The following is a 27,616-nucleotide window of genomic DNA, read 5'->3' on the forward strand; positions in this document are numbered from 1 at the left end:
CATCCATCCAATTTGCTATTTTTATTAAAAGAACAGCAAATGCAGAGAGAGCCAGGGCAAGAAAGAGAAGGGTAAAAAAGCTAAGCAACCTTTCACAGAAAGGAAGTGAGTGAAAACACAGGGGGCCTGGCTCCAGGAAGAGACACACGATGGCTGGTGGGGACAGGTTCTCCACAGGCAATGATTTAACGAATGAACCTCATCTTTGATTTGAAGCAAGCTGCTGCTGCTTTGATTTTGGGGGTTTCCACGTCAGTCCTCGCACAGGTGCCCCACCCCCATGATACAGAAGCTTGTGGAGAAAAATACCTTGCTTTGTTCTAACTCTGAAGTCAACACAGGTAAAGTAACAGACAAACCACTGTAGATTCTTAGCTGGAGATGGAGAAAACTGATCCTATCCAAAAGCCATGATTATTCAGACAGATCTGATACTAGGAAACATGCAAAGCAAGGGAAGCCCCGGATTCCCTAGAGCCCAGCCCCCTGAGCGAAAGGTGGTAAGACACAACGACAAGGTCTCCTAGCTTCCTTCCTTTTCTGCCAATTTAAAATCTTTCAAGCACTCGCTTCTCTGTACAACCTTTATACACAATATAGAAATACAGGAAGCATCTGGGAGGTGAAGTTATGAAAGCAACAGAAAAATGCATCAGTTTTCCTAGGATACTGGTAGCAAAATTTCAGAAAAGAATAGAGTCACTCAAGGACATGCACTGAGGATGGAAGGCAACAGATGGGAAATGGCATGTCCAAAGGATGTGACTTCAATAGTTAGCTGAACAAAACATGGGCATTTCCACCAGCAACACAACCAAGTGTGAAGTTGAAGTGAGTCAGATCTGACGTCTTCACGCATCCTCATTCCTGAGAGCCTATTTGGACTTATGCTTGAAAGGGAAGGCAGGGACCTGTGCTCTTCTTCCATAATTCATTTCTTCATTCAAACATAAAATCCACTCCTCCCACCTCCTGGGCGGGAGGAAAGGCCTTTGTTTTCAATTCAAGCCAATCTCAAATGACTGGCCACACTGTCCAAAGGCTACCTGACGACAACGTGAGGAGAACGCAGTTTCACCGTCTTCATAGCAGTTCTGAGATTGCTCCTCCTGCTAAAGAGATGAGACAGGAGAGATTTCCTTTAGAGTCACAGGCACACATGGGCAAGAATGTCCCATCTGAAGAAAGTGCATAACCCAGTTCCCAGTCACTCTTCATAGAAGCAACTGTCACTGTAAACCCAAGTCCCCACCCAATACTGTTTCAGTATTGTCCCGATGTGTGTGCAGAGTGTGAATGTATGAGCCTCTACAAAACTGCTGAAAACCAGGCTCTCGGGTGAGCACAACAGACAAACCCCATGGACCGACCCTTTCACTCTTTCATATAGGAGACTAATTACCCAGTCACTAAAGACCAACAGTGAACAGACACCCCTGGCCCAGCCCCACTGTTCCTTACGTGACATTTGTATCAGTTTGGAACCCAGATAACGTGCACCATTGATGAAAGCTACTATCTGTGTTTCCATGCATCAAGAACTGGTAAATGACTAAAATCTAAATAGTAAGATCACATCAGCACTTCCCTGATGACTCCACAGAAGCTGCTCGACTTGTGAGGGCATCTTTAAATGGCTGCTGTGAAATATTAACTAGGGAGTATAAAAAGAGAACAAGATGAAGAAAGCCTCCTGGATGGAATTTAAGTGAGGGATTACATGATGCTTGGAGTTGTGAAATGGTGAAAATTAACTGCGTAAGTAATGGAAGAAAAGTACTCATTCACAAAGTTGCTTTGAATGTTATTTTTTAAATGAAACTCTAATAAAAATGAAAACTGGCAATAAAAATATACTCACATTTGCTGAGAGCAGACTGAAATGAGCACAAGATACAAGCTTCTCTACTGAATGCTACACTGAGAAAAGTAAAACTGTAATTTCCAAAGATGTTTGTATCTGACAAACATACTTCTCAAATCTCCTTCAATATAAAATATAAGGAATTTTCTGAGCTGGTTTAAAACAGAACACAGTCTACAGACTCAGTTTATTTACTTCTTTCACGCTGCTTTTACTGACTGCTCCCAGAGGTGTGTTGACTCAATTTTCAGTTTACAAATTAACACAGCACCACCATTTTAACCATTAATCATGATGGAGAAAAGTGGTTTGATCATAAATAGAAATCTTTAATAAGCACTCAAGACAACAAACGAACCCCTTCTACTGTACAAAACAGTTTCTACACTACCCCCATTCTCATGTAAGACATGCGTGCATAGTCACACATACAGGCTTACTCAGGCATTAGGCAACAAACTGAAATCAAAGCAAGCAATACTATTAGCAAAGTAATGTACGAGAAAACGGCTCGACAAAGGCCTGCAGCATCTGCCCATGGAAACAATATTTAGTTGCATCATACAGGAAATCTCCAGCAGTATAATATTAAGAAAAATTCAGCTTAAGATAAACAACTATTTTTGGTCTCTCCCAGTAGGAGGCTAATTCAGGATGGCCAAAGAGAACATTCTACATGGTTTCCAATCCTTCACTGTCAGCTAGGAGGGTCCCACAGAATGAGATAGCAGGATTCTTAAATTAGCCTCTGTGTGACCATTTCTAAGAGAGAAGGATGAGGAGGAGGACAAATGTAGAGTACACTCACTATTGGGCAGCTAAAACCAAGGCTGCTGTAAGAGATTAGGGGTGGAGCTCCAGAAGGCAAGCGCTGCTGCAGAGTGGTCCAAGGTAGGACAATCTGCATAGTGCCCGATTCTGGAAAAGCAGCTCTTCTGCCCGCTTTGGCCTTGTCACCTCCCACAGATCCAGGTTATACAAGGCACTGGTGTCTACCATAGGGGCAAGGGGATATTGTATTATGTGATAAACCAGTCCTTTGTGGCATTTTGCTGATGAGGTTTACTGCTGAGGAACCTTAGATCTTGGGTAACAAGGATAACGGAGCTTGTGTTCTCACCTCAAGCTCAGAAGAGTTAAGGTAACAGAAACAGAGATATTAGACAATGGCACCAGCCGGCCTGTCCCTAGGGAGTCCCCAACTCAGGCTTACCCTTGCCAGGCTTCCCTCCACACACACACTCCTCATGAGTGCCGGCCTCCTGTGCCAGTCACACTAATGCACTGTGTGAAATCAAAGAATTTTCAGCAGCCCCAGATTCCAGATTAAGAGTGGTTCTATTTGCCTTCCCGTGTCCCTTGAAATCTGCAATCTCCTGTTCTAACATACAATAGATAATGGCAGTTTCTTGTTAGAACAATTAAGGTTTACAAAATGGATTCTGCAGTAATTGGTCAGTTGCACATATTAATAAACAGCTGTCATTTATCCAGCTTGAGCAAAACACAGCTTAACCCTACAATTCTGCCTTCGAAAATTTGACTCTAATGCAAAAGCTGTCTAGTTAAAGGGAGTCCACAGAAATGAACCTTGAACACATCCCTAGTGTAGACTGGTTTATTTCTACAGTGCCGAGAGCAGAACCCAGGGCCCTGAACATACTACACAAATCCTAACACCGACCTATTTCCCTAAACCATGGGCTAATTTTCAGAGCTCTCTGCTATAAGCATTCTAAATGAGTTTTATTTCTTAATATCTGGTAGAAAACAACGGCTACCCACTATCTTTTACTGAAAATCTCTGGCTCATCAGTATTCCAGTTTTCCCCAGAAGTCCCTAGAGGGCCACAAGCAAATCAACAGCAGGTCCAGGTTTTACTTGCTCAGGATCCTCCAAAAACCACCATGTTATTGAATAAAGCCCTTACCTCAACCAAAGAATCTCACACAGAAAACATGATAGTTTATCCTGAGAGTGACATTTCTAGAATTATCTGGGACATCTAGTGTCACCACTCACAAATTTGCAGCCCCAGAAAGTTCCAAACTGTACTCAACTGTCAGGAAACCCTCTGAAAGTCTTGGAACTATGCCTCAAGATCCCTGCTGAGGTTCTGCTAACCATGCTGGTCCTTAGCACTGTGGCATTTAATCTGCTCTGGAGATTTCCATCCAGGAAAAGATCAATGAACCAAGGCCAGAGAAGAAAGGAGGACACGGGAAGGACACATAGTTGCATGGAGAAGCACACGCTGCATGCAATCCTGAGGCGCTGCGGGACTGGAGGGGACTGGAGGGGACTGGAGGGGACTGGAGCTGCTCTGTCCCTTGTGTATACTTCCCCTCACCCCACCAGGGACAAGTTCTTTAGTCCTCCTTAAGGATAAAGCTGTTAAAACAGTTGCCTCCCATTAAGGCTGATCCACTTCAGCGCTCAACAAAAGTAATTAGGAAACAAAAAGCCGACTCGAAGTACCCTGTTGCTAAAGACACAGTTCTACCTTTAATGCTTCAGTACTTCCTTCAACTTGAGGCTAAACAAAGTGACAATGGGTCATCTCCAAAAACACCCTAGACAGAAGTACCTACTCTTAATAGAATAGGCTGTAATGCTAGCCAGCATACATAACCAGTATGCATTTCACATACAGTTTAAAGTTTTACTACAAATCCTTTTCTGCTACTAATAACACTAATGAATTTGAGGAATAAAACAGCATTCTCCAGGACTGGGTAAACTTTCCAACATTTTGATCTTGGGTCTCATTTAGACATTTAGTTACTGTGGCTACTAGTGAACATATTGATTAAAACTGAAATTTTAAGTCTATTATTGAGAAAGATAATTTGAAAATTCTGTAGTGGTTTATTTACCATTTACTATATATACTTCCTATTGAAGAACACAACATTAATTTTAACTAATAGTGTTTTGTTTTGTTTTTCTGGTGATGCAGCTCAAACACAGGCCTTGCATAAGCTAGGCAAATACTGCTCTACTGAGCCACACCACAGAGCTCCTAAGTCCTTATAGGATGGTTCTGAAGAATGAGGGGCGGGGTGGGGGGGGGGAAGGGAGGGAGTCAGGTGTGCTTGCACACACCTTTAAACCCAGAACTCTGGAAACAGACAGGAGAATCTCTGTGAGTTTGAGGCCAGCCTGCTCTACGCAGAAGCATGGAGACTATGTCCTAAAGTGTTTTAATTAATTTTATATATCTGGCCACATTTTAAATCACGCAACTGGACTTTTTGTGGCAGGAAAATCTACTCAAACTTCAGATTGGGTTTCTTCTGAGCTGACACCAGCATGTGCACACGGGCACAGAAAGACCATCAACAACTGCTGATGTCAACAGACTGCTCATCTGAAGTCAACTGCTGACCTGTGCTCCTTGTTCCTGAGTCCTTGCTTCACACACAGCTCAGGACTCAGTATGGAGGTGGGAACTGCTTACCAGGTGCTATAACCACTGCTGCAGGGGACTCCCCTACTCAGTGGTACGGTACCGCAGCATGAAAAATGCAAGTCCTGGTCTAGGAACTGAGGGGACTAATGACAGTCTGTTTTTACGTTTCTCTATAGAAAATAATTCCTATTTATAGGCAACAATTAACTAGCATAAGGTAAAAACTGAACAAGGAATTCTGTCTTGCATTCTACTGTTTATCATATGTGGATTAACACATTTAAACTAAATCTTAAAGTAAAGGAGAAAAAACTAAATATAACCACTGACATTTTATCTATCCTGTGTCGAATAGCTACAAAAAAAGAGAATATTCTATTAACAAAAGCACTTCTTTTATGTGTGTATGTGTGTCTATCTAATGAATATATACAGACTTGTGTGTGCACATGCATGTATGTGTATGCATGTCTAATGGATACAGACTTTCAAATCTCAAGGTGTGTATGTGTCTGTCTGTCTAATGAATATTATATACAGGCTTGCATGTGCGCACGCTTGCGTGTGCGTGTCTAATGGATACAGACAGACTTTCAAATCCCAGGGACATGAGTGGAGATGAGCTCTAACTTGATCATTGTTTTTCGAATAAACACCACTTAACTGGTTCTCAAGTATTTTCTAGGAATTTCCATTCCTTGATAAACCTCCTTCAGTCGTGTATCATGTGTTGGAGGCTGATGTGGCTCAGATGTTAAGGGCTAAGGCTCATGATCAAAAGGACACTTAGATGTTAGGAAGCTATACTGTATCTTTTTTTGCAATTTCCTCCTATTTTCAGATACTGGGGGAACCCTCAAAGCCTTTATGGTACTGTTACAAATTCTCCTTTCTCTGGACAGTCTAGAAAGAATACCACACCTTGGAGCACCTGAACAATATGAAGATGCTGAAGTTTAATAGTCAGGTGCTACATTAAACCAGCTTAGCTTTTATTTCTGGCTACTGAACCATCCACAAATGAAAACTTAAAAAACAAACACTTAGGGCAGATACAGTCTAGGACACGTATTGGCTGGAGGCTCATATCCTTTAGGGTCAGAGATTTTTCTCTAGGAATCTAATGGAAAGTAAGGGTTCCTCCCCAGAAACACTCACATAATACTTTGTATGTATCTGAAGGAAGTAGAGCCCGGGTAGTCTATTTATGGACCTAAGGTTGACAGCCAGTGAATTAAGTCAATTTTGGTTTAGCTTGCCTCTAGCAGCTTAAAATCCAAAGACTACTTGATGCTGGGGAAAAGGAAGGAAGAAAGGGAGGGAAATCCCATTGCAGTTAAAGGAAGTCAGGAGCTGTACAAAGCAAGGCCACAAAGCAAGCCAGAGAGTGCTCCCAATGTGTCCTTACCTGCCAAGGGCTGGCTGAGTTCCGCCTGTACTTTACCCTTCGTTGATCCTTCCAGAGGTAAACCTCTGTCCCCTTTGTAGAGTTTCGGTTTAAATGGAGAATCTTTCTCTTTACCTTTTGATCCTTTAGGCCGGCCTGCTTGCTTCTTCTTGGATTTGCCATCCCCCTTCACACCCAGTAGTGGATGGACTTCTGCAGGAGGACAGACACCCATGAGAAACAGTCCATACCACAATGGTCCCATATCCCAACCAGACCTTTGTGTGCGAAGAACATTGCTTTTTATGACCCACATCACTCATCGAAGGGAAAAAAAATGCATTGTTTTTAAAACTACAAAAGAATGGCTACTACACTGACAAATACTTTTGTACTCTGTACAAAAGGTGTACAGAGTCTATATTACATGGTTTATACCAAACCACAGCAGCTCCAAACTGAGAAACAGTTAAAATACCCACTCATTCTAAGTCAATCAAACCCAAACAGGAGTGTGTGGATACAGCACACAGTACGGGCATAAGCGATCAGAAAACAAATGGACAGACCAGGGCCAGAGTCCTGACTCCACCATTTTCTGTGAGAACTTGGACCAGTTATAGAGTTTCAGCTCAACTTCTCTCTTTTATAAAGCAAGAATAATAAAATACATGCAGGGTTGACGTAACTATGAGCAGTGGTTTAGAAACCAGAAAGACACTGCTGCTTGGACTAGAGTATACAATCAGAGATTATACCGTTGTATAATTAATTTATCTATTGCTAGCTGTAAGAGAAAAGAATGGAAGGTGCTGATGCTAACACCACCCCGTCCCTAGCAAACCCCTGCAACACATGGTAACACAAGCTCCTGACCCCACTGTAAAAGTGGAAAGGGAGAAATGACCGTGCAGGTCTGACTGGCACTTTTATAAGGCAGTGAAACACCTCTATGGAAAAGAAAAAAAAAAAAAAAGATGAGCAGTTCAAGGAAACAAATTCTTAGTCATGTATCAGGAGACAAAGTATGTCATCTTAGGCAAGGTACTGGAGAGCAGAACATTCCCATTTAAATGTGAACACAAATGCAAACATCACAGAACTGTGAAGCAATATAGAAAAGACTCATGGGAAAGCTCCTTTAAAGTAAAAATGGCTCAAAAGGAAATTACTCATGTGTGTCCAAGAATATAAATCAATGTATCTATAGGCACCAGAATAAAGAGGCGGCTCTTACCATCATTCGGCACTCCTTGGAGTTCTATATTGGTTGTTTTAGGTTTCTTCTTTGGTGGCTGGGACCCATCTGCTGAAGACTGCCTCTTCTTCTCTGAACTAGCCCCTTCGTCCATCAAGGAGGTTGGGACTGCATCCGGTGGGGGGCCATACGGATTTTCTTCAGGGTCTTCTACCTCAGGGGCAATGGGTAAATACAACAGAGCCTTTGAATCCTCCAGCTCTTCATCACTATTAGGAACAGGATCAGACAAGGGATTGGAAAAAAAGAGGAGATAGTTGCTTAAACCACAGCCCTTCAGCCTTTCCTCTAGTGCCTACATTTAATACACACAACAGTTACAGACCTAGACTTTAAGAAAGACGAGACGAAGGAAAGAAACTGGGTAAGAGAACCATATCCATAAATCATAACCATAAACAGACTAAGCTCATTACTGCAGTTTCTTTTCTTTTTTTGTCCCTGAGACAGGGTTTCTCTATATAGTAGTCCCGGCTGTCGTGGAACTCAGTCTGTAGACCAGGCTGGCCTCAAACTCAAGAGATTCACCTGCCTCTACCTCCAGAGGCCACCATGCCTGGTTTTATTTCAGTTTCTTAAAATCTACATCACATTTTGTTCAGCAAAGGACTGTTTGCTAGTCATACTACTAGGCAGCTGAAAATGAAGGGACTGTAGGGGAAACTGGGAAGTGCACAAGACACAGGAATGATACCCAGCCTTCCAAGGCATTCACCTGCTACAGAAGGCAGCGATGGGGTCCACGCTGGTGACATCTACTTCCTCGTCTTCAGCAGCATCAGCCCCTATAGGACAGAAAATTGGAGAAGTTTGAAAAGAAATGGAAAACTGCTTTTGGCCTGAGAATAATCCTTGCTCATTTTACTTGATTACTTAACAATAAGGGCTGAATTCCTACTACTAGATATTAAAACTGAAAATAGCCGACAACCAAAAAAGTTGGGAACGGCTCTTCAGTAAATGTCTCAGTCTACCCAGGAAACAGATCATTTCAGCATCAAACAATAAATGCTGCAGTAAAATAATACACGATGGGGAGACAGGAAGAGGGACTGGTTAATGTGGACACCTAAAAAGTTCACAAAACATAATCCAAGACTACCAGAACCATCTGCAATGCTCTGCATCCTTGGAGGTATTCCCAAAACACAAAGGGGAGCAGTTTCCAAGCTAGAGAGCTCTCACTTCAACCTCTATTCTCTAATTCCTATACCATGAAGTATTCCAGGTGTCAAGGATCTGGGAGCATAGTAATCGTATACACACACACACACACACACACACACTGTGCAAAGTTCTATGCTAGAAATCACTAAAATAAGTCAAATCTCAAGATAGTGGCAATGCACACATGTAATCTCAGCACTGGGAAGATCGGTAAGAAAGATTCAGAGTTTATGCTACATAATGAGACTCTTGTCTTCAAACTTGGAACAAAAAAAAAAGTCAGATCTTTATTTTTAAGAAGTTCCTATTCAGAAATTTGGAAGATGAAATTAAAAATGACAATGACTAAGGTCATAATAGTGAAAGACTTTGGGGTTCTTCTTCCAGGCTGGACATACACTAAGTGCTTTATATGAATTACTCCATTTATCCTCTACAATGCGAAGACATGGGTGCTCCACTTCCGAGATGAAGGATTCAAGCTTAACTATTTTGCCCAAAGCTGTCTGATACCAGAGCCCATGCTCTTGACCTTTCTCCAACTGACAAAGATGTAACAGAAGACACGACACAAGCTGAGCCTGAGAACATCTCTGTGCTTTGCAGGGTGCTGTATGCAAATCCTGACTTAACCATCTGTGACTCATCAGGAAATACAGATGAAAATTCAAGAGCTGCCTGAGCACTGGTGATGCCCATGTGAACTCTTAACCAGAATCTAAATTAAGGCTCCTCAAGCACTGAGAAAACTACACATGCTTAAGGAAAACGTGACAGACACAACACTAACACAGCTACAGCAGCATTACCTGTTTGCTCAGGCTCACTCTTATCTTCATCTTCAATATCAAACTCTGACTCTCTTTCCTCATATTCTACATTTTCATCCAACTCTTTGAAATCTGGGGCAAATGCACTCCAATTTTCCTAAGACAAAACAGGTAAGTCACCACATGAAAAATCAGTAACAATATAAGTTCTAGCAACTTATATTCAACATGAAACAGAATCTAAGATTAAACTTGGGGTTAAGAGAATAAAATCTTAGGTATCTAAGTGTTTGCCATTGTGATGTATTTTCTATATAAACACTTCAAGTTATTAACTGCATTTTCTCCCTAAATAACTCCATCTTTAATCTTTTTTAAGTGTACTTCACAAAGGTAGTTTAAAAGTATTCATCAATATACAATAAACTGAGCTGGAAATAAGAAAAGCAAAATAAATGTTAAAAGATTGCAGAAAGTGTGTACATATGGAAACAAAGGTGGAAACCAGCTCAGAACTAAGACTGTCCCTCTGACATGAAGTGAAAATAAATAAAGTCGTAGTTAGCTTACTCTGTATAAAGAAAAATATTTAGTTTCAAAGAAAATCAACCAGAAAAATACTTACTACTTGATTTTGGGCCCAAATGGACACTACTCCACTAGAAATAGAAGCTATGATGGGTCGAACTGGATGCCACTAAATCGTAATTTAAGAGAGAGAAGAATTGTCTATCAGCACAGATTTAAGTCATTCGAGAGTGTGTGCACAACAGAAGCAATACATTGCTCTCTCTACTCACAGCCACGTCCAGCAGGAGTTCCCCTCTGGTTCCGTGCAAGATTTTCACTAGGTTGCCAATGCTCTTCTCCCAGATATACAGGGCATGCTGCCGAGCAGAGCCCGCTACTATATACTCCCCATCCCCAGAGAAGCAACATTTTTTCCATGGGGTCCTAAAAGACAAAGAACATCCCCCAGAGAAACTGGAACAGGAGCCCAGGGAAGGTCAGTCACGTCCTCTCCTGGCAACAATACCTACCTATTCACCAAGTCCTGCAGCTTCTGCATAGGTTCAGGCTCTCCATCCCTTCCACACGTTAAAATCTCTCTGCCGTCATAAACTCTGATTATTCGATCTGCTGTGTTAATTAAAAAGCAACTATAGGAGAGAGATTATTGACTAGTCAGACATCTGTCCCTGTTAAAAACTTCTATACTTCTTATTAGGTCAGAGTGAAATTAAGAATGGCCAAGATTCAATGCTTGTTATCTTCTTGTCACTCCAAACCAATGAAGTGAAAATATGTGTGCTTTGTCCTGTATATTCCCAAACCTCATATTAATGCTGTCTGGACTTAACTGAGATCTAAGACCTCTGAACTGAAGCCAGCCCACTCAATTCACAAGTTTGCAATGTGCAAGATTCATTAAATACTGCATTTATTGGCCTGTTTCAAACATTGTAAGATTATCAATGAGTCAATAAGCTAAATGTGTATTTTGTAAATTATGTTTATTTGTTTGGGGAGGGGATACATATGCCATAGCACACTTATGGAGGAGAGAAGACAACTTGGAAGTCAGGTCTCTCCTTCCACCATGTAGATCCTGGTAGCCAGCTTCTTTACCTGCTGAGCTAGTTCTCTGGCCTTAAATATGTCACTTTTAAAATGGCTAACTTTTTATTAAAACAATAAAGGAAATTTGTTTAAAAATATGTTTTTCATCATTTTCTTACGGTCTCTATTAACTATTTTGTTTGTTTTTTATTTTTCGAGACAGGGTTTCTCTGTGTAACAGCCCTAGCTGTCCTGGAACTCACTCTGTAGACCAGGCTGGCCTCAAACTCAGAGATCCACCTGCCTCTGCCTTCTGTCTCCCAAGAACTGATACTAAAGGTGTGCATCACCACCGGCCAGCTTTTTTTGAAATTATAATTACATCATTTCCCCCCATCCCTTTCCTCCCCTTAACCTCTTCCATGTAACCCTCTCTCCCTTTTCTCTCAAATGCATGGCTTCTTTTTCTTTCCTTGTTTTTACATGACTTAGTTATTCTTGATTCAAGAGCAATCTGAGTTACTGGGCTGTTGCTCAGTGGTGGAGTATTTGCCTAGCATGATACTCCATCTTCAATCCCCAGATATACCACACACTTTGAAGGTGAACGTACCCCAAACACTGAACGCTCCTAAAAAGAGAATGAGTGCTGCTGCCGACTGACAAGCCATTTTTTTCTTGTTTCTGTCAGTCAGTCTACATCTTACAAACTCAGGGGAACGTCTGGAATTAAACCAGTTAGCACATTTTAAGTGCATGCTCAACTGGGATATAAATTCTGTGACACCAGTCCAGGTTACGTGCTGGCTAGCTTTATGTCAACTTGACACAAGCTAGAGTCATCTGAAAGAAGAGAATCTCAACTGAGAAAATTCCTCCATAACATCTGGCTGTAGAGTCTTCTCTTAATTACTGATTGATGGGGGAGGGCCCAGCCATTTGTGGGTGGTGCCATTCATGGGCTGGTGGCCCTAGGTTCTAGAAGAAAGCAACTGAGTAAGTCATGGGGAGCAAGCCAGTTCGCAGCACCCCTCCATGGCCTTTGCATCAGCTCCTGCCTCCAGGTTCCTGCCCTGCTTGGGTTTGAGCCCCTCACTGCTTTTAATGATGAGTTGTTATATGGAACTATGAGCAAAAGAAACCTTCCTCCTTGAGTCGCTTTTGGTCATGGTGTTTCATCACAGAAACAGTAACTAAGTCAGGTTGTAAGCATATTTGGGACTGGGGATGTACCCTCAGTTTTAGAGCACTTGTCAGGGAGGCCCTGGGGTTCTGCCCCTAGCACTGCTAAAGATAAGTATGTGAAATATTTAAAATTCTCACTCAGTGCTATGTGCCAGGCATTTTGATTCTAAGCAACAACACTTAAACATCTTTTCTGTAAAGGAACTGCCTGCAACCTCTCGACAACAAAGATGTGACTACTAGTTCAATAAGGGAAATGTTATGAACCTAAGAACCAGACAGTGAGAGATTCTAACAGCTTTAATAAATCTAATAAATTATCACACACGGCAAATTATTATTTGCATTCCACTCACTTAAGAAAAAAACTAAGACAATCAAAGACATCACTGGGTGTGGTAGTGCCATTCCATAATCTTTGACTCAGGAGGCTGAGGTAGGAGGACCACAAGAGCTGGGCCAGCCTGAGCTATGTAGTGAGATTCTGTTACAAAAACAAAAACTCCATACACACAGGAAGACAAGGCCTCACTCACCTCCCTTTCCGGGCAAACTCAATTGACTTAATGGCTGTAGTATTGCTTGTTCCTGTTGTTACTCGGAAGGAAGCAACAAGATCCTGAGAGTCTGTTTTTAGGACCAAGATCTGAAGTTTACAGAACAAAAATAAGTAAATATTCTGATGACTACTAGTAATCAGATCTGACTTGTTTTTAAATTGTGCAGAGACATAGCAAAAGTCAAGCATCTTGAGTCCTATATATTCCATCTCATTAACTGGTATTATGTTTTACTTCTTTCAATAAACTACAGAGTCTTAACCATCTACTCTTAAAACACGATGATTAACATTATTCACAACAGGCAACAAGTGGAAACAACCCTAGAATCCACTGACAGAGAAACAGGTAAAATGTGGCATATACATACAATACGATTAAACTCTGAAGAGGAGGGAAATTCTGACACACAGTATAACACAGCTCCCTTGATGACACAATGCTGTACGAGATATACCAGCTGCAAACGGGGAATACAGTATTATCCCATTCCTATAAAGTGCTTACAGTGGTCAAATCAACAGGAAATGGGCTGACAGCCGCCAGGGACTGGGACAGCCCTCTCTGACAGCCGCTCAGTCTGCAGAGGCTGCTGTTGAGTACCACCATGTACTGAGTCCTGCTGAGCTGAACACTGTAAATGTTCAAGAGGAGTTTAAAAGTTTGTGTGCATCACCTTCAGTTCTTCATGCATGGAGGCACACACTCTACAGCTGTTAATATTTACCTTAACCACAATTTTTAAAAAACTGCTACCGGAACAAACACCTATAATGTACTACCCCCCAAAAGTCTACACTTCCAAACACCACAAAGGACAAGTTTAACAAGGAAAAAAAGATAGTCTCAGTACTCTAGTTAAATTGCCTGAATTATACCGTGTTTCTTTGTGTGCATGTTTATATGGGGTTTTTGTACAACTAGCTATTAAGCCATTTTTACCAGAATGCTCTAGGTGATGACTTTTAAATATTATTCTCTTCATTACTACTACTGGTCAAGACCCTTCTGTCCTTTTCTGTTTTCTCTGGCGCTGGGGAGTAACTACAGCCTCTTACATATACAGCAAGCACTTTACAGCTAAATTACACCCAGGCTTTCTCTTCTGTTCCTTCTCTTAGCGTCTTGAGAGAAGTCTTGCTGTGCAGGCCAAAGCTAGCCTGGATCACCATTTAATTCAGACTCTTCTCGAACTTGCAGTGATCCTCCTATCTCTGCTTCCCAAGTGCTGAAAGAGTTTTATAAAATAAGCTGCCACACTGTCTCCATTCCTTATCTAAATCAAATAATCTACTCTAATTCAAAGCACAGAAATGATTATTAAGGCACGAAAGAAAACTTAGCTACATTTCTGTTCAGGGATTATTCCAGGGAGAAAAGAGCCTGAAAGTAGAAGTAAATATGGGTCAAGGCAGATGCCCAGTCTTTCTTCACTGACCTCACAGCTTACCTTGCCTTTTGCATTTCCTGTATAAATATATTCCCCTCGCCTATCAAAAGAAGCCACCACGTTCAAATCGGAGTCATCGTCTACCGGCAGAACAACATGTTTGGAATCTGAAAGGGTCAACATGACAGGAGCAGATTTCATGGGACACACGAGAACCTTGTTCCTGTTTAAAAATATGAACACATATTGGCTATTGCTATGGTATCAACAGATGCAGTCCCTGTCCTTTTTCCCTGGTCCCTGACCACTTCCTCATTGGCTCTCCCAGCCCCAGCAAATGTGAAATGGTGAAATCACATAAAGTCTACACACCTAGTAACAGGGAACAGACTCAAAGGACAAGAGCCTATCTTGACAAATAAAATGTGATTATTTTATTTACTAAAAATATTTAGTAAACCAGTAATATACTAATTAAAGTAAAAACAAAATACTGATTTTTAATTATATTAACAAATATATGTATATCAGATATGGCCTGGGCTTTAGGCGCATATAATGATCATCATACTTACAGAGAAGTAGATTATGAGAGATCCCAAAAAGTGAAAAGCTGTGTCTGAGTAATGGAATACTAGGCAACTTTTCCTTAAATGCAGTCTTAATAGTAAATTGTTTCTTCATACTAAAGAATTCTAAAGAATCAAAGCCAGGGCCCACTCATTACATCATTCCCACCTCTGGTCATTTCCAAAGTCTTAATATTGATCAGTTACAATCTCCTTATAATATATTAAGTAGAACTAACCTAAGCACAAAAATTACTTTATATAGGTTTGAAAAGCTGTTGTGTTTGCCTCTTAAAACCTCAATCTGAAGTTGTCAGAGCCCAAAGCTAATCCACTCAGAATGAGACCCCGCCCTAGGAAAGGAATATCTTAAACATACTGATCTCGAGGATGATATTGGACTTTTAGGATGGGTGAAGGGAATCGAAACCTCTGGTCGCAATCGCCTGAAAGAACATCCCACTGCGACACTATGTTATCTGTAGAAGCACTCACAAGCTTATGACCATCTCGACTCCAACTATGGGGAGAAACAGAGGTGAATTTAGCACACAGCACAAGGTAAAATATATATAACACTACTATGGATAAAACAGTGACCTAATTGCACATGTCAACATTTTTTAAAGTATAGTCAAATCTATGTCAAACTTTCTTATTACATACCCAGGCTGACCCTGAACTCACAACTTCCTGCCTCCATTTCCTAAGTGCTAGGAATATAGATAGGTATGTGCCACCATGCCTGGCTCTTGTACTGTTTATATAGTCATGGCACTATTTCAAAATAACACTACAGTTAGCACCCAAAATAACAAACTTGAGTGTCTTAGTTAAGTTCCCAAATCAGCTGACCTTTAAGAACGTGAAACATAAAAAGGACCTGAGGCGTTTCAGGGATAAAGAACATGTGAGTTTCCTAAAGTACTCCATCACAGCACCAACAAGACAAAAGAGACAAACATGCTATCTCAAAACAATGTGCCTGCAATCCTAGCACTCAGGAGGTGGGGGAAGGAAGATCATGAATTCCAGGACAGTCTGAGCTACAGACTGTCTATTTCAAAAGCAAAAACAATAAATAATTAAAAATGAATAGTCATATCTTAAATGCAGCTAAGCACACTAGACATTCTGTTAAACAAAGACTGGAAGGTAGACTGACTAGCTAGAGACAGCAGAGCCCAATGAATGACTCAAGACTAAACTCTCTGGATTGTCTTCCTGCTTCACGTATCTGGAACTAGGTGAAGAAGTCAACAACCGGATAATGCCAACAGTTACACCAATCCTCCCTTTCTTTCCTCACCCAGACAAGTCCTAGAGAAAAACCTGCACCCACTTGTCCTCATGAGCATGGTCTGGACAGACAGCTAGACTTGCACCCTGACCGCGCTCTAATGAGGCCTCTATGACTTATCACAGCTGCTGTAAGATGGAGTGGAAACGGCTTCATTAGTGAGATCTCACCATCACAGTGCCTGTGAAGACCAACAGAAAGAAAGAAGGCTCAGGGCCTTCTGTCCTTCCCAAATAGGATGATGTCAGCAGAGACCCATGGAGAGTCTCTACTTCCAACCTTCCAGCAGCCTCTGTAAAGGGAACTCTAACTGAAAATAATAACTCAAAGTAAAAATTCAGTAGAAGAATCCAGCAGTCAATGGAGTGGAGGAAAGATAAAAAAGTTAACTCAAAGAATAAAAAAAATACTCAACATGGATAATAGATTAAAAAATTTTAAGTGGGTGGGAGGAACACAATCTCAGGGATCAGACAACAACAAATATTATCCACGTCATCAGAGTCCTACAAAGAACAGAGTGTGGCTTCAAAGTATTGGAAGAAATAACAGTTAGATTTCTCCAAATATAACAAAAAATAAAAAAAAAAAACCTACCGACTGAAAACAGGTGACTGAAATCAAACAATATAAGCCAAAGAAACCATTCCAGGAGTTGGGGACATAGCTTAGTGGATAGAGACCTTGCTTAGCATTCCTAAGACTGCACAAAACCAGGCACAGGGACACACACTTGTAATCTTGGCACTTTGGAGATAAAAGGAGGATCAGAAGTTCAAGGTCATCCATAACTAACTTAAGGCCAGCCTAAATACACAAGGCCATCAACAGCAGGCATGAGAAACTCTCTTTTGAGTTGTTGGTTAGAGCTGCCCAAAAGACTCCCACTAAGGAAATTTCTCTCTACAACAGATGAAGACCATTACAGAAAACTGCAACCAATCAAAATGCAGAGTAGTGGAGCCCAGTACTAACTGGTACACCCGCACGACAACTCCTGCACGTAAGGCTGGCGGAGCATTATAGAAGATGGGGTAGAAAGATTCTAAGAACCAGAGGAATAGGAAGTTTGTTGTGCGATTATGTCTCCTAGGAATATCACGAAGCTACACCCATAAAGCCTCACCAACATAATGGCCCAACACCGGATGAACAAAGACAACAGACATGCCAACGTGGATGGAGAAAAGTTTACAGTTCTCAACCATAGACAATGAACTACAGGCAACTAAGGAGGGTTGAGAAAAAAAAATCTTCCTCAGGAAAGAGCACAAAAAATGGTTATCAAATATCAAATGGCCAGTCCTGAAAACATACACATTCAAATACCATATTATTGAGCAGGTTGTATTCACATATTTATGAATATGTGTGAGTGTGTGTGTACACAGACACACACACCAAAAATTAAAGAAAAAAAGCTATGAATTTTAAAGAGAGCAAGGGGTGTGGTACATGGAAGGGTTTGAAGGGAGAAACAGGAAGGGGTAAATTATGTAACTATAATTATAACATCAAAAAACTTAATAAAACAAAAATAAAAAATTCCAAAACACAAGCATATGTTGAATGTAGAAACATCCTCAATCTTAAGTCTTAAAAGTGGTAATAGGAAAGTGGCATCTCATCTATATAAAAACAGTAACACAAAGATAACAATTTCTCATAAAAAATAAAAAATAAAAAACTACAGAGACCAGGAATCAGACATGGTGGCACACCCTTTCATCCCGGCACTCCTGAGACAGAGGCAGGAGAATCTCTCTGAGCTGAAAAACAGCCTGGTCTATATAGAGAGGGGCAGCCAGGGCTATATAGAACCCTGACTCAAAAACAAAACAAACTCACAATAACAAAGAGGCTCTAAACCAAGTTCTCTAAATGGAAAGAAAAAGATAAAATGGAATCTTAGAACACTACAGATTTGTCTTGTGCTGGTTACAATATATGCAGAGGAAATGTGTAAGAGAATTACATTTTATACAAAAAGGCATCAAGGGAAAGAAGGCAAGGGCTCTATACCTTATCTGAACTGTTGCAAAGTCAACCATGGAGTATTTTAGACTGTGCTTAATCTAGTAACCACTAAAAGGTACACAAAGAAACACTGAATCAATATAAAACCCTATATTTGTTCAAGTAACCCACACAAGGCAGGAATCAGAGAAAGAAAATACAGAAGGAACATAAAGGAAAACAAATTAATATGAACCCAAATATGAAAAATGCTTTTTATTGAAGAACTTAGCAGCCAATGCAAAAAGAATAGAAGCTCACAACCTAAACATTACTTAACCTTATAGCTATGTGATCTTAGAGAACTGTATAGTTTTTCTGGGCTTCAATTTCGCATCTATGATAGGAAGGATAAAGTCTTTACTTATAGAGGACTACTGAAAGAATTAGAGTATATATATATATATATATATATATATATATATATACACACACACACACACACACATATATACATATCTTAATCCAATGCCTGGCATATAAAGAGTGTTCAGAAAATATTCATGATTATTTGTATCAGAGATGAGGCAAATGCATTTCCTAGACTCTGGGGAAAAATGATGGCAAAAATAAGAATTTAACTATGAGGGACTAAGTTCAAGTCTGCACACAGAAAGACTGGGGTGCCTTTCCTACCAGATCTACAATACCTGCAATTAACCCTGGCCTCCATATGCATACACATGCATACACACATACATGCAAACATACTTATACACATTTAAAAAAAAAGAAAAAAAATCATGGGTCTGAGGTATTTATTTAACTCAGTAGTAGTGTTAGCCCAGAATGTATGCGGTCCTGGATTCAATCTACAATACTACAAAAAATAAAGTAAATAAAATCAAAATTCCTTACCACAAAGAACAGACTGGATGGATGTGTGCACTAATTATTTTAGCAATGCCTCTTGTCAAGAAATCCCAAATAACAATTCGGCCATCGTTACAGCCAACTGCAAGCAGTGTGCCCCACCTGTTAAAGGTGCACGTCAGGGCCATGCTGATGCAGTCCAAAGTTCCATCAGCTTCCTACAAGACAAATGCAAAACACACACAAAGGCCATCATAAAAGACAATGCATGCAAAAATGATCTCTGCAAATGTGCTTACATCTTTTAAATTGATTTCAAAAATAAACAATAATTATAAGAGCTAACCAAAACCTCTGGAAACAGTGATGATCAATCTCTCACACAAATTTCTAGAGGTCAATGAGCAAAGTATTACAGGAGTAACTAGAAGAGTTCTTTGGTTCCAGGACAATGTAAACGCAATGAAACAGCTTGTGTGATTGACATTTTAAAAAATTACATTATTTTACATCAATGTCAAGCTTTATAAAGTAACTACAATGAAGCACAGGAAATGTTACAAATGCTAATTACACATAGTGATCATTATTTCTATATAAATACATTCATCAAAACTTGTAAAGTACACAAAAAAGTTACTGTATAAATGATGGAAGTATTTATTTTAAAAAGCCCTTTAATTAAAATTGTGAATATTTTTTTCTTTTAGTTAAAAAAAAAAAAGAACCTTGTCGGGCAGTGGTGGTGCACACCTTTAATCCCAGCGTTCGGAAGGCAGAGGCGGGCAGATCACTGGGTCTGAGGACAGCCTGGTCTATAAAGTGAGTTCCAGGAAAGCCATAACTACATAGTGAAACTTTGTCTCAAAACAACAAACAAAAAAACGCCAGGCAGTGGTTGCATGCATGCTTAATCCCAGTAGTCAGGAGACAGAGGCAGTTGGATCTCTGTGAGTTTGAGGCCAGGCTGGTCTACAGAGCAAGTTCCAGGACAGGTTCTAAAGCTACATAGAAACCCTATCTCAGGAAAGCAAAAAACAAAAACAAAAACAAAAAAAAGAACCTTAAGATTTAAAAAAATTACTGAAATTTTTCAGCCAAAATTGCATATTACCTATTGCTCAAAGTTAAACATTTCTTTTTCTTTTCTTTTTTGAGACAGAGTTTCTCTGTAGCTTTGAAGCCTGTCCTAGAACTCACTCTTATAGACCAGGCTGGCCTCAAACTCACAGAGATCCACCAGCCTCTGCCTCCCAAGTGCTGGGATTAAAGGCAGTGTGCCACCACTGGAGGGCTGGAGAGATAGATGGCTCAGTGGTTAAGAGCACTGCCTGCTCTTCCAAAGGTCCTGAGTTCAATTCCCAGCAGCCACATGGTGGCTCACAACCATCTGTAATGAGAGCTGGTGCCCTCTTCTGGCCTGCAGAAATACATGCAGACAGAACACTGTGTAAATAATATATGTATGTGTGTGACACATTTAATTATTTAGTCATCAAATAAAAGGCAATCACTGTTTACCACACATTAACAACAAAACTAAACTCACCTCTGGATAGTTCTGCCCAAAGGACTCTGCAAGAAGGCAAGAAAGACAGTGGATGACACACAAATCACACAAGGACCCGCAGCCCACGAACAGTCCACAGCTCACTGCCCAAGTGGGAGGCGCTGACACCTTTTCAGGCGTCCATGAGGTCACACTACTCATCACCACAGGCAGACGACATATCTTTCTCAAACTCTTGTGCATACAGGAAAGTATTCCAAAGCTGATGAGTATGGAAGCAGACGTGAATCCAACCAACTTCTATTTAGGTAACACTAAAGAGATTTGTCAAAATGCAAGATTCCTTTCACTCATGTTGTTTGTTTTCAAAAACCCCAGGAAGTGGAAAGTCAAGGGATCCTAACTCTGAGTTGTAACACTCACCTGGTGCAGCTTGGAGGTGTCCTGAGAGGGCAGACAGACTACAGAGTGAAGAACACTAGCCCTAGTGGCTGGAGTAGAGGGAGCCAAGGACGCAGCCCAGAAGCCGCTGTGTGCTGCTGTGCTGGCAAGCTGAGCTGAGAGCAATAAGCTTCCGTTTAAGCTCCTAACAACAAGACTCTAGCTCCACACCCTGGAGCCATAAGTCTAGTTCTCCAGCAGTAGAATATAAAACTGTGAGTTTGGAACAGTCCGTGAGCCTCTAGAATGCAGGGTCACCAACTGTCCTCACTGCCTATCCAGGAGTCCTATCTTACAAAACCAAAGAAACGCTTGTAAGACATTCAATCATGAAAGGGACTGAAAGCAAATGCTGAAATATATCAAGAGCTATGTTTCTGAAAATTGTTTTTAAAGTTACTCAAGTAGAACAAGTGTTACATAGAAATGCGTATCTGGGCCTGGAGAGTTGGCTCAGAGGCTAGAGTGCTTGACAGGAGGCACTGAACACTTGAGTTTGTATCCATAGCACCCACCTGAAAAGGGGGAGTGAGGAGACAGGGGGCAGCAAGATGGCTTGGGCAGCGGGGAAATAAAAGCACTTGCCATGCAAGCCTGGTGACCAAGCTCAATCACAGGAACCCACAGAAGGGAAAAGCCAACTCCTGGGAGTCCCCTGATTTTCCCAAAAGCACCATGGCAAGGGCATCTTGGCGAGCACACATACATACATAAGAAATGTGCAATCAAAAGGTAACAGCCTTCAAAACACTTAACAAAGTAAAAACTTACATATGTTCACATAAACATTTGCTCAAAGTTTTTTAAATAAAATACTATACATATTACAAGGTGACATGTTTGTTTCATTTACTGATCCAGCCAATGCGTCTTCCCAATCATCGGACTATATTCACATGGTTGAGAAGTAAACAAACACATGTATTCATTTAAATACTAAAAACAAAAATCAGGATCATGAAGATGGCTGAGCAGGTAAAGGTGATGAAAGCCAAGCCTGCAGTCCTGAGTTTAATTAATCCCCAGGACCCATAAAGTAAAAGGAGAACCAACACCCACAGGTTGTTCTTTGACCTCCACATGCACCACACATACACACACATGTATTTTTAATGTAAAATTTTAAAAATCATTTGGCTAGAGATAGGACTCCAGAGCCTCAAAAGCTATGTAAAGGGCCAAGGTCAGGGAATGTGCAGGGGAAGAGGACAGGCCCTGGAACTCACTGGTCAGACAGTCTAGCCAATCAGAGACCGCTGGGTTCAGTGACAGACCCCCATCTGAAGACAGGAAGAGGAAGACACCCAACATCAGCCTCTGGCCTCTCCACATATAAGCAAACATGTGCACCTGCACCAATGGACACACACACAATAGGTATCCACACCATATACACACAAATTATTTAATCAAAGAACAAACATTGAAAAACCATCAAGAAAGGCATTGTTATGAATACCTTTATGTAATTCTAGCACTCAGGAGACTGAGGCAGCACTGAGTTAACTACTCAACAGGCATTTCCACCCTTCAATACTCTAGGTGAAGAGAGCTAGTCACAAAGGGTAAGTCCCACAGGTAAAAACTGGCTTACTCTCGCCTGCCTCGGTCAACCCTTCAGAAAACCTGCAGGTCTAACTTCTTCCACCACAACAGCAGAACAGCGCTCACTCACTTAAAACCCTTCTCTGCTGGACAAAATGAACAAAACTCTAAGTATAATCTTGAAAAGCAATCTCAGCTTGGCCCTGGCCAGCACTTTTCATTTGTCTTTTGTCTTGTATGGTCAGCATCTGTGCCAGAGCTTCAATTAACCATGCCGAGTACCAGCTGCAAAACACACCATTTCCTGCACCCTCATTCATTCATGCCTAAGAACATTTGCTTCTATAGTTTTCTCCACTGGAAGGTAACCCTACAGAAGGCTCCTTTTCCGGCTTTTCATTGGTTGCTTGGTTTGGCATATCTATCTCAGTATTTTCAGTTGAACAGTACCTCTGTAAAATTTCCCCAAATTTTACATCAGTCCCACCAACAGTGCAGAACTAGCTGCTTTCATATGGATTCCCCACAGTGTACTAAGGTACTGCAGCTCTGTATTACAGAGTTACTTGTTTCTCTTTTCCTGGTTGTGGTTTTTTTTTTTTTTTTTGTTTTTGTTTTTGTTTTTTCCCCCTGGTTGTGTTTTTATCCAGGACAAAAGCAGCATCTTATTTTGTTTTCAGCTGGTATAATTTAACCCACCCCCAAATGAATAAATCACCATAATCCATTAGGACAAGATTTTAAAAAAATTAGTGCAGGAAATATCAGAGAATAATAAACCAAGGCACAAAGTATAATTTCAAAAGCTTCTAGAGCCTGAGAGATGGCTCAGTGGTTAAAAGCACTTGCAGCAAAGCATAAGGCCTGGAGTTCAGATCCTGGGACCCACGAAGTCCAGCACAGTCCTGCACATGCTTGTAACTCAAGCACTGAAGGGGGCTGGTTACCAGTTCAGCAGAAACACATGAGCTCCACATTGATAGAAAAGACTGTGCCTCAAAGGAAAAGGACAGAGAATAACAAAGGAAGTCACGATTCCTCTGTATACGCGACTTCTCTGGCCTACACACATGTGCACTCACACAAACATAGGCATACATCACACAGACACACCCATGCCAAAAATATTCTAATTAAACATGTGCATACAGAGCAGTTGTGATTGTTTATTCCTTGGGCCAGTGAGATGGCTAAGGAGACTTGGTGTCACGTCTAAGGAGCTGAGTTAGACATCTAGAACTTCCCACAAGGTGAAAGGAGAGAAATGACTGCCCAGTGCTGTCCTCTGATCTGCATATGCATTGCTGCCTGCACTCTCACCCCCCCCACACTAAATAAAAAAGTTTAAAATTAGCCGGCAGTGGTGCTGCATGCCTTTAATCCCAGCACTTGGGAGGCAGAGGCAGGTGAATCTCTGTGAGTTCAAGGTCAGCCTGATCTACAAGAGCTAGTTCCAGGACAGCTAGGACTGTTACACAGAGAAACCCTGTCTCGAAACAAAAAGAAAAAGAAATTGAAAAAAAAAAGGAAAAAGAAAGTTTAAAATTAATTTTTTAAAAACAAAATATCTCTTAATATGACTTATAGAAAAAAATGAGTTTGAAAACCTATCTTAGGCTGGTGATGTGACACTTCCTAAATGCACGTGCCTGGGACGGAAGAGAGGCTGTCCTGGTAATTTTGCATCTCCAGCATAGGCCACCTGTTACACAGCAATGTCTCAAGAAGTGGTCAGATGGTCACAGAAGTTATATTAGTCTCCAGTCTAGGATCCACCTGAGTGGCTACATCCCACGACCTATCGTCCTTCCTTCATTTCCTCATCTGACCAGATGTCCTTCACGGTGTTCCCACAATCACGCCACTTCTGTTTCTTTCTCCTCTTATATACAATCAGTAACTTTCTCAAGGTACGACTCAGTCATTTCTACAGAGATGTTTATCTTTTGGAGACCCAGACTTCTTTTTAATTGTCAGATATGCTAAATATTCCTGAAGTTTCCCCCTTTGGAACCTTCTGTATCATTTGAAAGAACTTTCCCCAGGACCTGCAAACCCCTTCAAAGGATTATTGTAACATCTTTTCTCTCATAAACAAGAATAGGCTCTCGGTCTCCACTTCTCCCACACTTTCCTAAAATCACTGTAATCAACCTTCATCTTAGACTGTTAAGGAGTGCAAGTTGCCCAGGGATAAAATGGAACAGCCTTTTCTCAGTTTTCAGTCCCAACTGCTCTGCAATTAGTGTCTACGGAAAGGAACTATTAACCCATATCCTCTTCTAGTGGCTGTACATAGGAAAATCTATGGAAGGAACCTGAAAATGTGCCTAGCTCATGGAAGAACTGCATATGTTATATAATTCTTAATCACCTGCTCATTCTTTTTCCTCCCAATATAAGAAACAAAAGATCTTGTCCCTGGCGATCTTCTTCTCTGACCCACTCATCTTTTCTCTTCCACCTATCCACAGGGTTTCATTAAAACCACAATGAATGGTGATCAGAAGTCAAAACTTGTTTCCCAAGCTCTCAGCCTACACTCAACATATCCAAGCTCCTCTCTCTCAAACGCCCTTCCATCTTACCAGTAGTGTTGTTGTTGTTATTAATATTATTTTTGGTTCATCTTCTCGTGAGCACTATACTCAAAATTCTGCCAACACTGCCTCTTCGTTTTTTCTTTCCATGTCCTAGCTCCCACATTCCTTATCACTCATACACTGAAGCTTCCAGATTAGTGTTATATTGTTTCAGCTACACATTACTGTCAGATAAACTTAGAAATCTGTGCTCCAACTGAGCTGTCAGTGGCTCTGCCCTACCTTCCTTACAAAGCAAACTGTCCAACCTGTCGCCCCTGAGCCTCCACAAAATAGTACCGGTCCAAACTCTTGATCATCTCTTTCTCACAATATACATATTTTGGACAAGCAGGAAAAAAAAAATCTCTCACTGGGGGTAATGGAGAAATGGCTCAGAGGCTAAGAGCACTGGCTGCTTTTCTAAAAGTTCCAAGTTTGATTCCCAGCACCCACATGGTAGCTCACTACCAACTGTAATTCCAGTTCCAGGGGCTCTGGTTCTCTCTTCTGGCCTCTGTGGGCACCAGGCACCCAACTGATGCACAGACATACATGCAGACAAAATGTCCAGACACATAAAATAATAAATTTTAAAAAATCTCTCACTGATGGCTTATTTCATACATATCTTCCACATATTTTCATACTTAGTCTGTCAGCATTATATCCACATGCATGCATGCACACTCTAAAAAGCTACCTGAAGGGAAAGAACACTTTAAAAGTGATCTTTGTAACCCTCTGTCCCTTACCATTAAGGGTAGCCAAGTCATATAGGAGCTCTTGAAAACTGACGTCGCCAAGCTGCAATGTTAAAACTACCTCATAGAAGGCCACAAGAAAACACCAATGTGGACAAGGAGTTGGGAGTCAATGACTTAAAGACACGGCGAGAATAACGGTAATCCACACCTCCATACGATTAAGGACCTTAAACTGGAAGTCAAGATAACCAGATTCTATGTGCCAACTACGTCACTTAGTGCTCAGTCACAACACTCTTTTTCTTAAATAAAATCTGATTAAATAACACATTTCTAGTAAGAGTTATTCTATCTAGGTACCCGATTCCGTGACAGGTCTTCACAATTTCACCCTAGGTCACTCTGCCTCAGACTGCATCTCCAAAAACTCTGATCCTGCCTGCTCTGTTACTTCAGCACCTGCGATCCTCGAAATCACAGCTCAGTCAAAAAGTGCGCCTATGACGCCACAAACTGATCTGAAAGCGGCTTCGGAAAGGTAATGCATTCTTCCCGGACGGTAGCTGGATTTCCCCTTGCTGATGCAACTCCACACCATGAGCATCCAATGAATCATCTAAGTGTCCCTAAGGTTGCAGCCTGCGATCCTTCCCGCCCGGTTCCCTCCTTTCCAGTACCAAAGCGTTAGCTAACGCGCAGCCACAGCCCTCCTCACCCAGCAACTCGAGGTTCATCCCTGCGGACGCTGGCCGCCTGCTCTCCGCGCTGGCAACAGTTCTTTCTCCCCCACCCGCTCAGAAGCCCCGCGTCTAAGTGGGGGGCGCCGCGAAGAGCCTGGCGCAAGCTCCGGAGACTTTCGGATTTAGAAGGCCCCGCGGCTTCCGCTTTCCTCCCCCGCTTTCCTTGTTCGTTTTACGTAGCTGTCTACATTTATCCCTTATTTTTTAAAAAAAGATTAAACGCTTTTTGGAAACAACCAATTATAATATTTTTGAAATAGAAAAATGTCGTCGTCGGTCAGAACTCCAAAAAGGTGCAAAAATGCAGGGCTTTTCTCTCCGGGACCGTGCAAGCGAGAAAGAGATTTCAGGCATATCACTAGCCCACTAACGCTTACTGTGCTGTGTGCTCCTTAGGTTGTCCCGGCGGCGGCCTGTGACTCCGCAAGAAAGGTTCCGGGTGAGTCTTTCTAAGGCAGGAAAGCGGGAAAGGTCGGCCCCTAGTGTTTGAGTGTTGGAGCTCCTTGACGTGGTCAGAGCGCGCGCTGGCTTGGCTCACCCTATAGTTACCAGGTGTCTGACTTAACTTCGTGAAGATTATTTCACGTCTCTAAAAAGTATGTCATACGCCACGGCAAGGAGTACGATAGCATTTGTTAGGACTTTTCCTACGGTTTTACTGTGTACATAACGTCGATTAGGACACGGGAAAAGAATTGTCCAGAGAGAGATGGACTGAGTTTCCCAGTTGTCAGACTTGACAGAGCAATCAGAGAAGACCAATGAACGTGGGACAGGAAGTGTTTATCCGACTCTAGATGTGGTGGGCATTCAAAAAAAAAAAAAAAAAAAAAAAAAAA

At 41.3% G+C, this 27,616-nt stretch overlaps 1 protein-coding gene across 4 annotated transcripts; it reads right to left on the reverse strand.

The window, feature by feature from the left end:
- Nucleotides 1–6: 6 nt before the first annotated feature.
- Nucleotides 7–26,919, reverse strand: Rbbp5 (RB binding protein 5, histone lysine methyltransferase complex subunit). Of its 4 annotated transcripts, none has more exons than XM_050147676.1 (14): nucleotides 26,753–26,919; nucleotides 20,802–20,827; nucleotides 19,298–19,470; nucleotides 15,503–15,643; nucleotides 14,615–14,777; nucleotides 13,141–13,250; nucleotides 10,900–11,019; nucleotides 10,660–10,813; nucleotides 10,485–10,556; nucleotides 9,899–10,016; nucleotides 8,638–8,707; nucleotides 7,902–8,131; nucleotides 6,686–6,877; nucleotides 7–1,109 (listed from the first exon to the last, which is right to left on the reverse strand). In XM_050147676.1, exons 1-14 carry the CDS (start codon nucleotides 26,769–26,771, stop codon nucleotides 1,084–1,086), a joined length of 1,614 nt encoding a protein of 537 aa, XP_050003633.1. In that variant the 5' UTR covers nucleotides 26,772–26,919; the 3' UTR covers nucleotides 7–1,083. The 4 variants fall into 4 exon arrangements, with proteins under 4 accessions (XP_050003633.1, XP_050003632.1, XP_050003635.1 ...); XM_050147675.1 differs by having other exon boundaries at nucleotides 7–1,112; XM_050147678.1 differs by having other exon boundaries at nucleotides 6,800–6,877; nucleotides 26,753–26,918.
- Nucleotides 26,920–27,616: the final 697 nt, after the last annotated feature.

Source organism: Alexandromys fortis, unplaced genomic scaffold (genome assembly GCF_014885135.2).
Source record: "Alexandromys fortis isolate MF-2015 unplaced genomic scaffold, M_Fortis_MF-2015_v1.1 scaffold_58, whole genome shotgun sequence".
Taxonomy (NCBI): domain Eukaryota; kingdom Metazoa; phylum Chordata; class Mammalia; order Rodentia; family Cricetidae; genus Alexandromys; species Alexandromys fortis.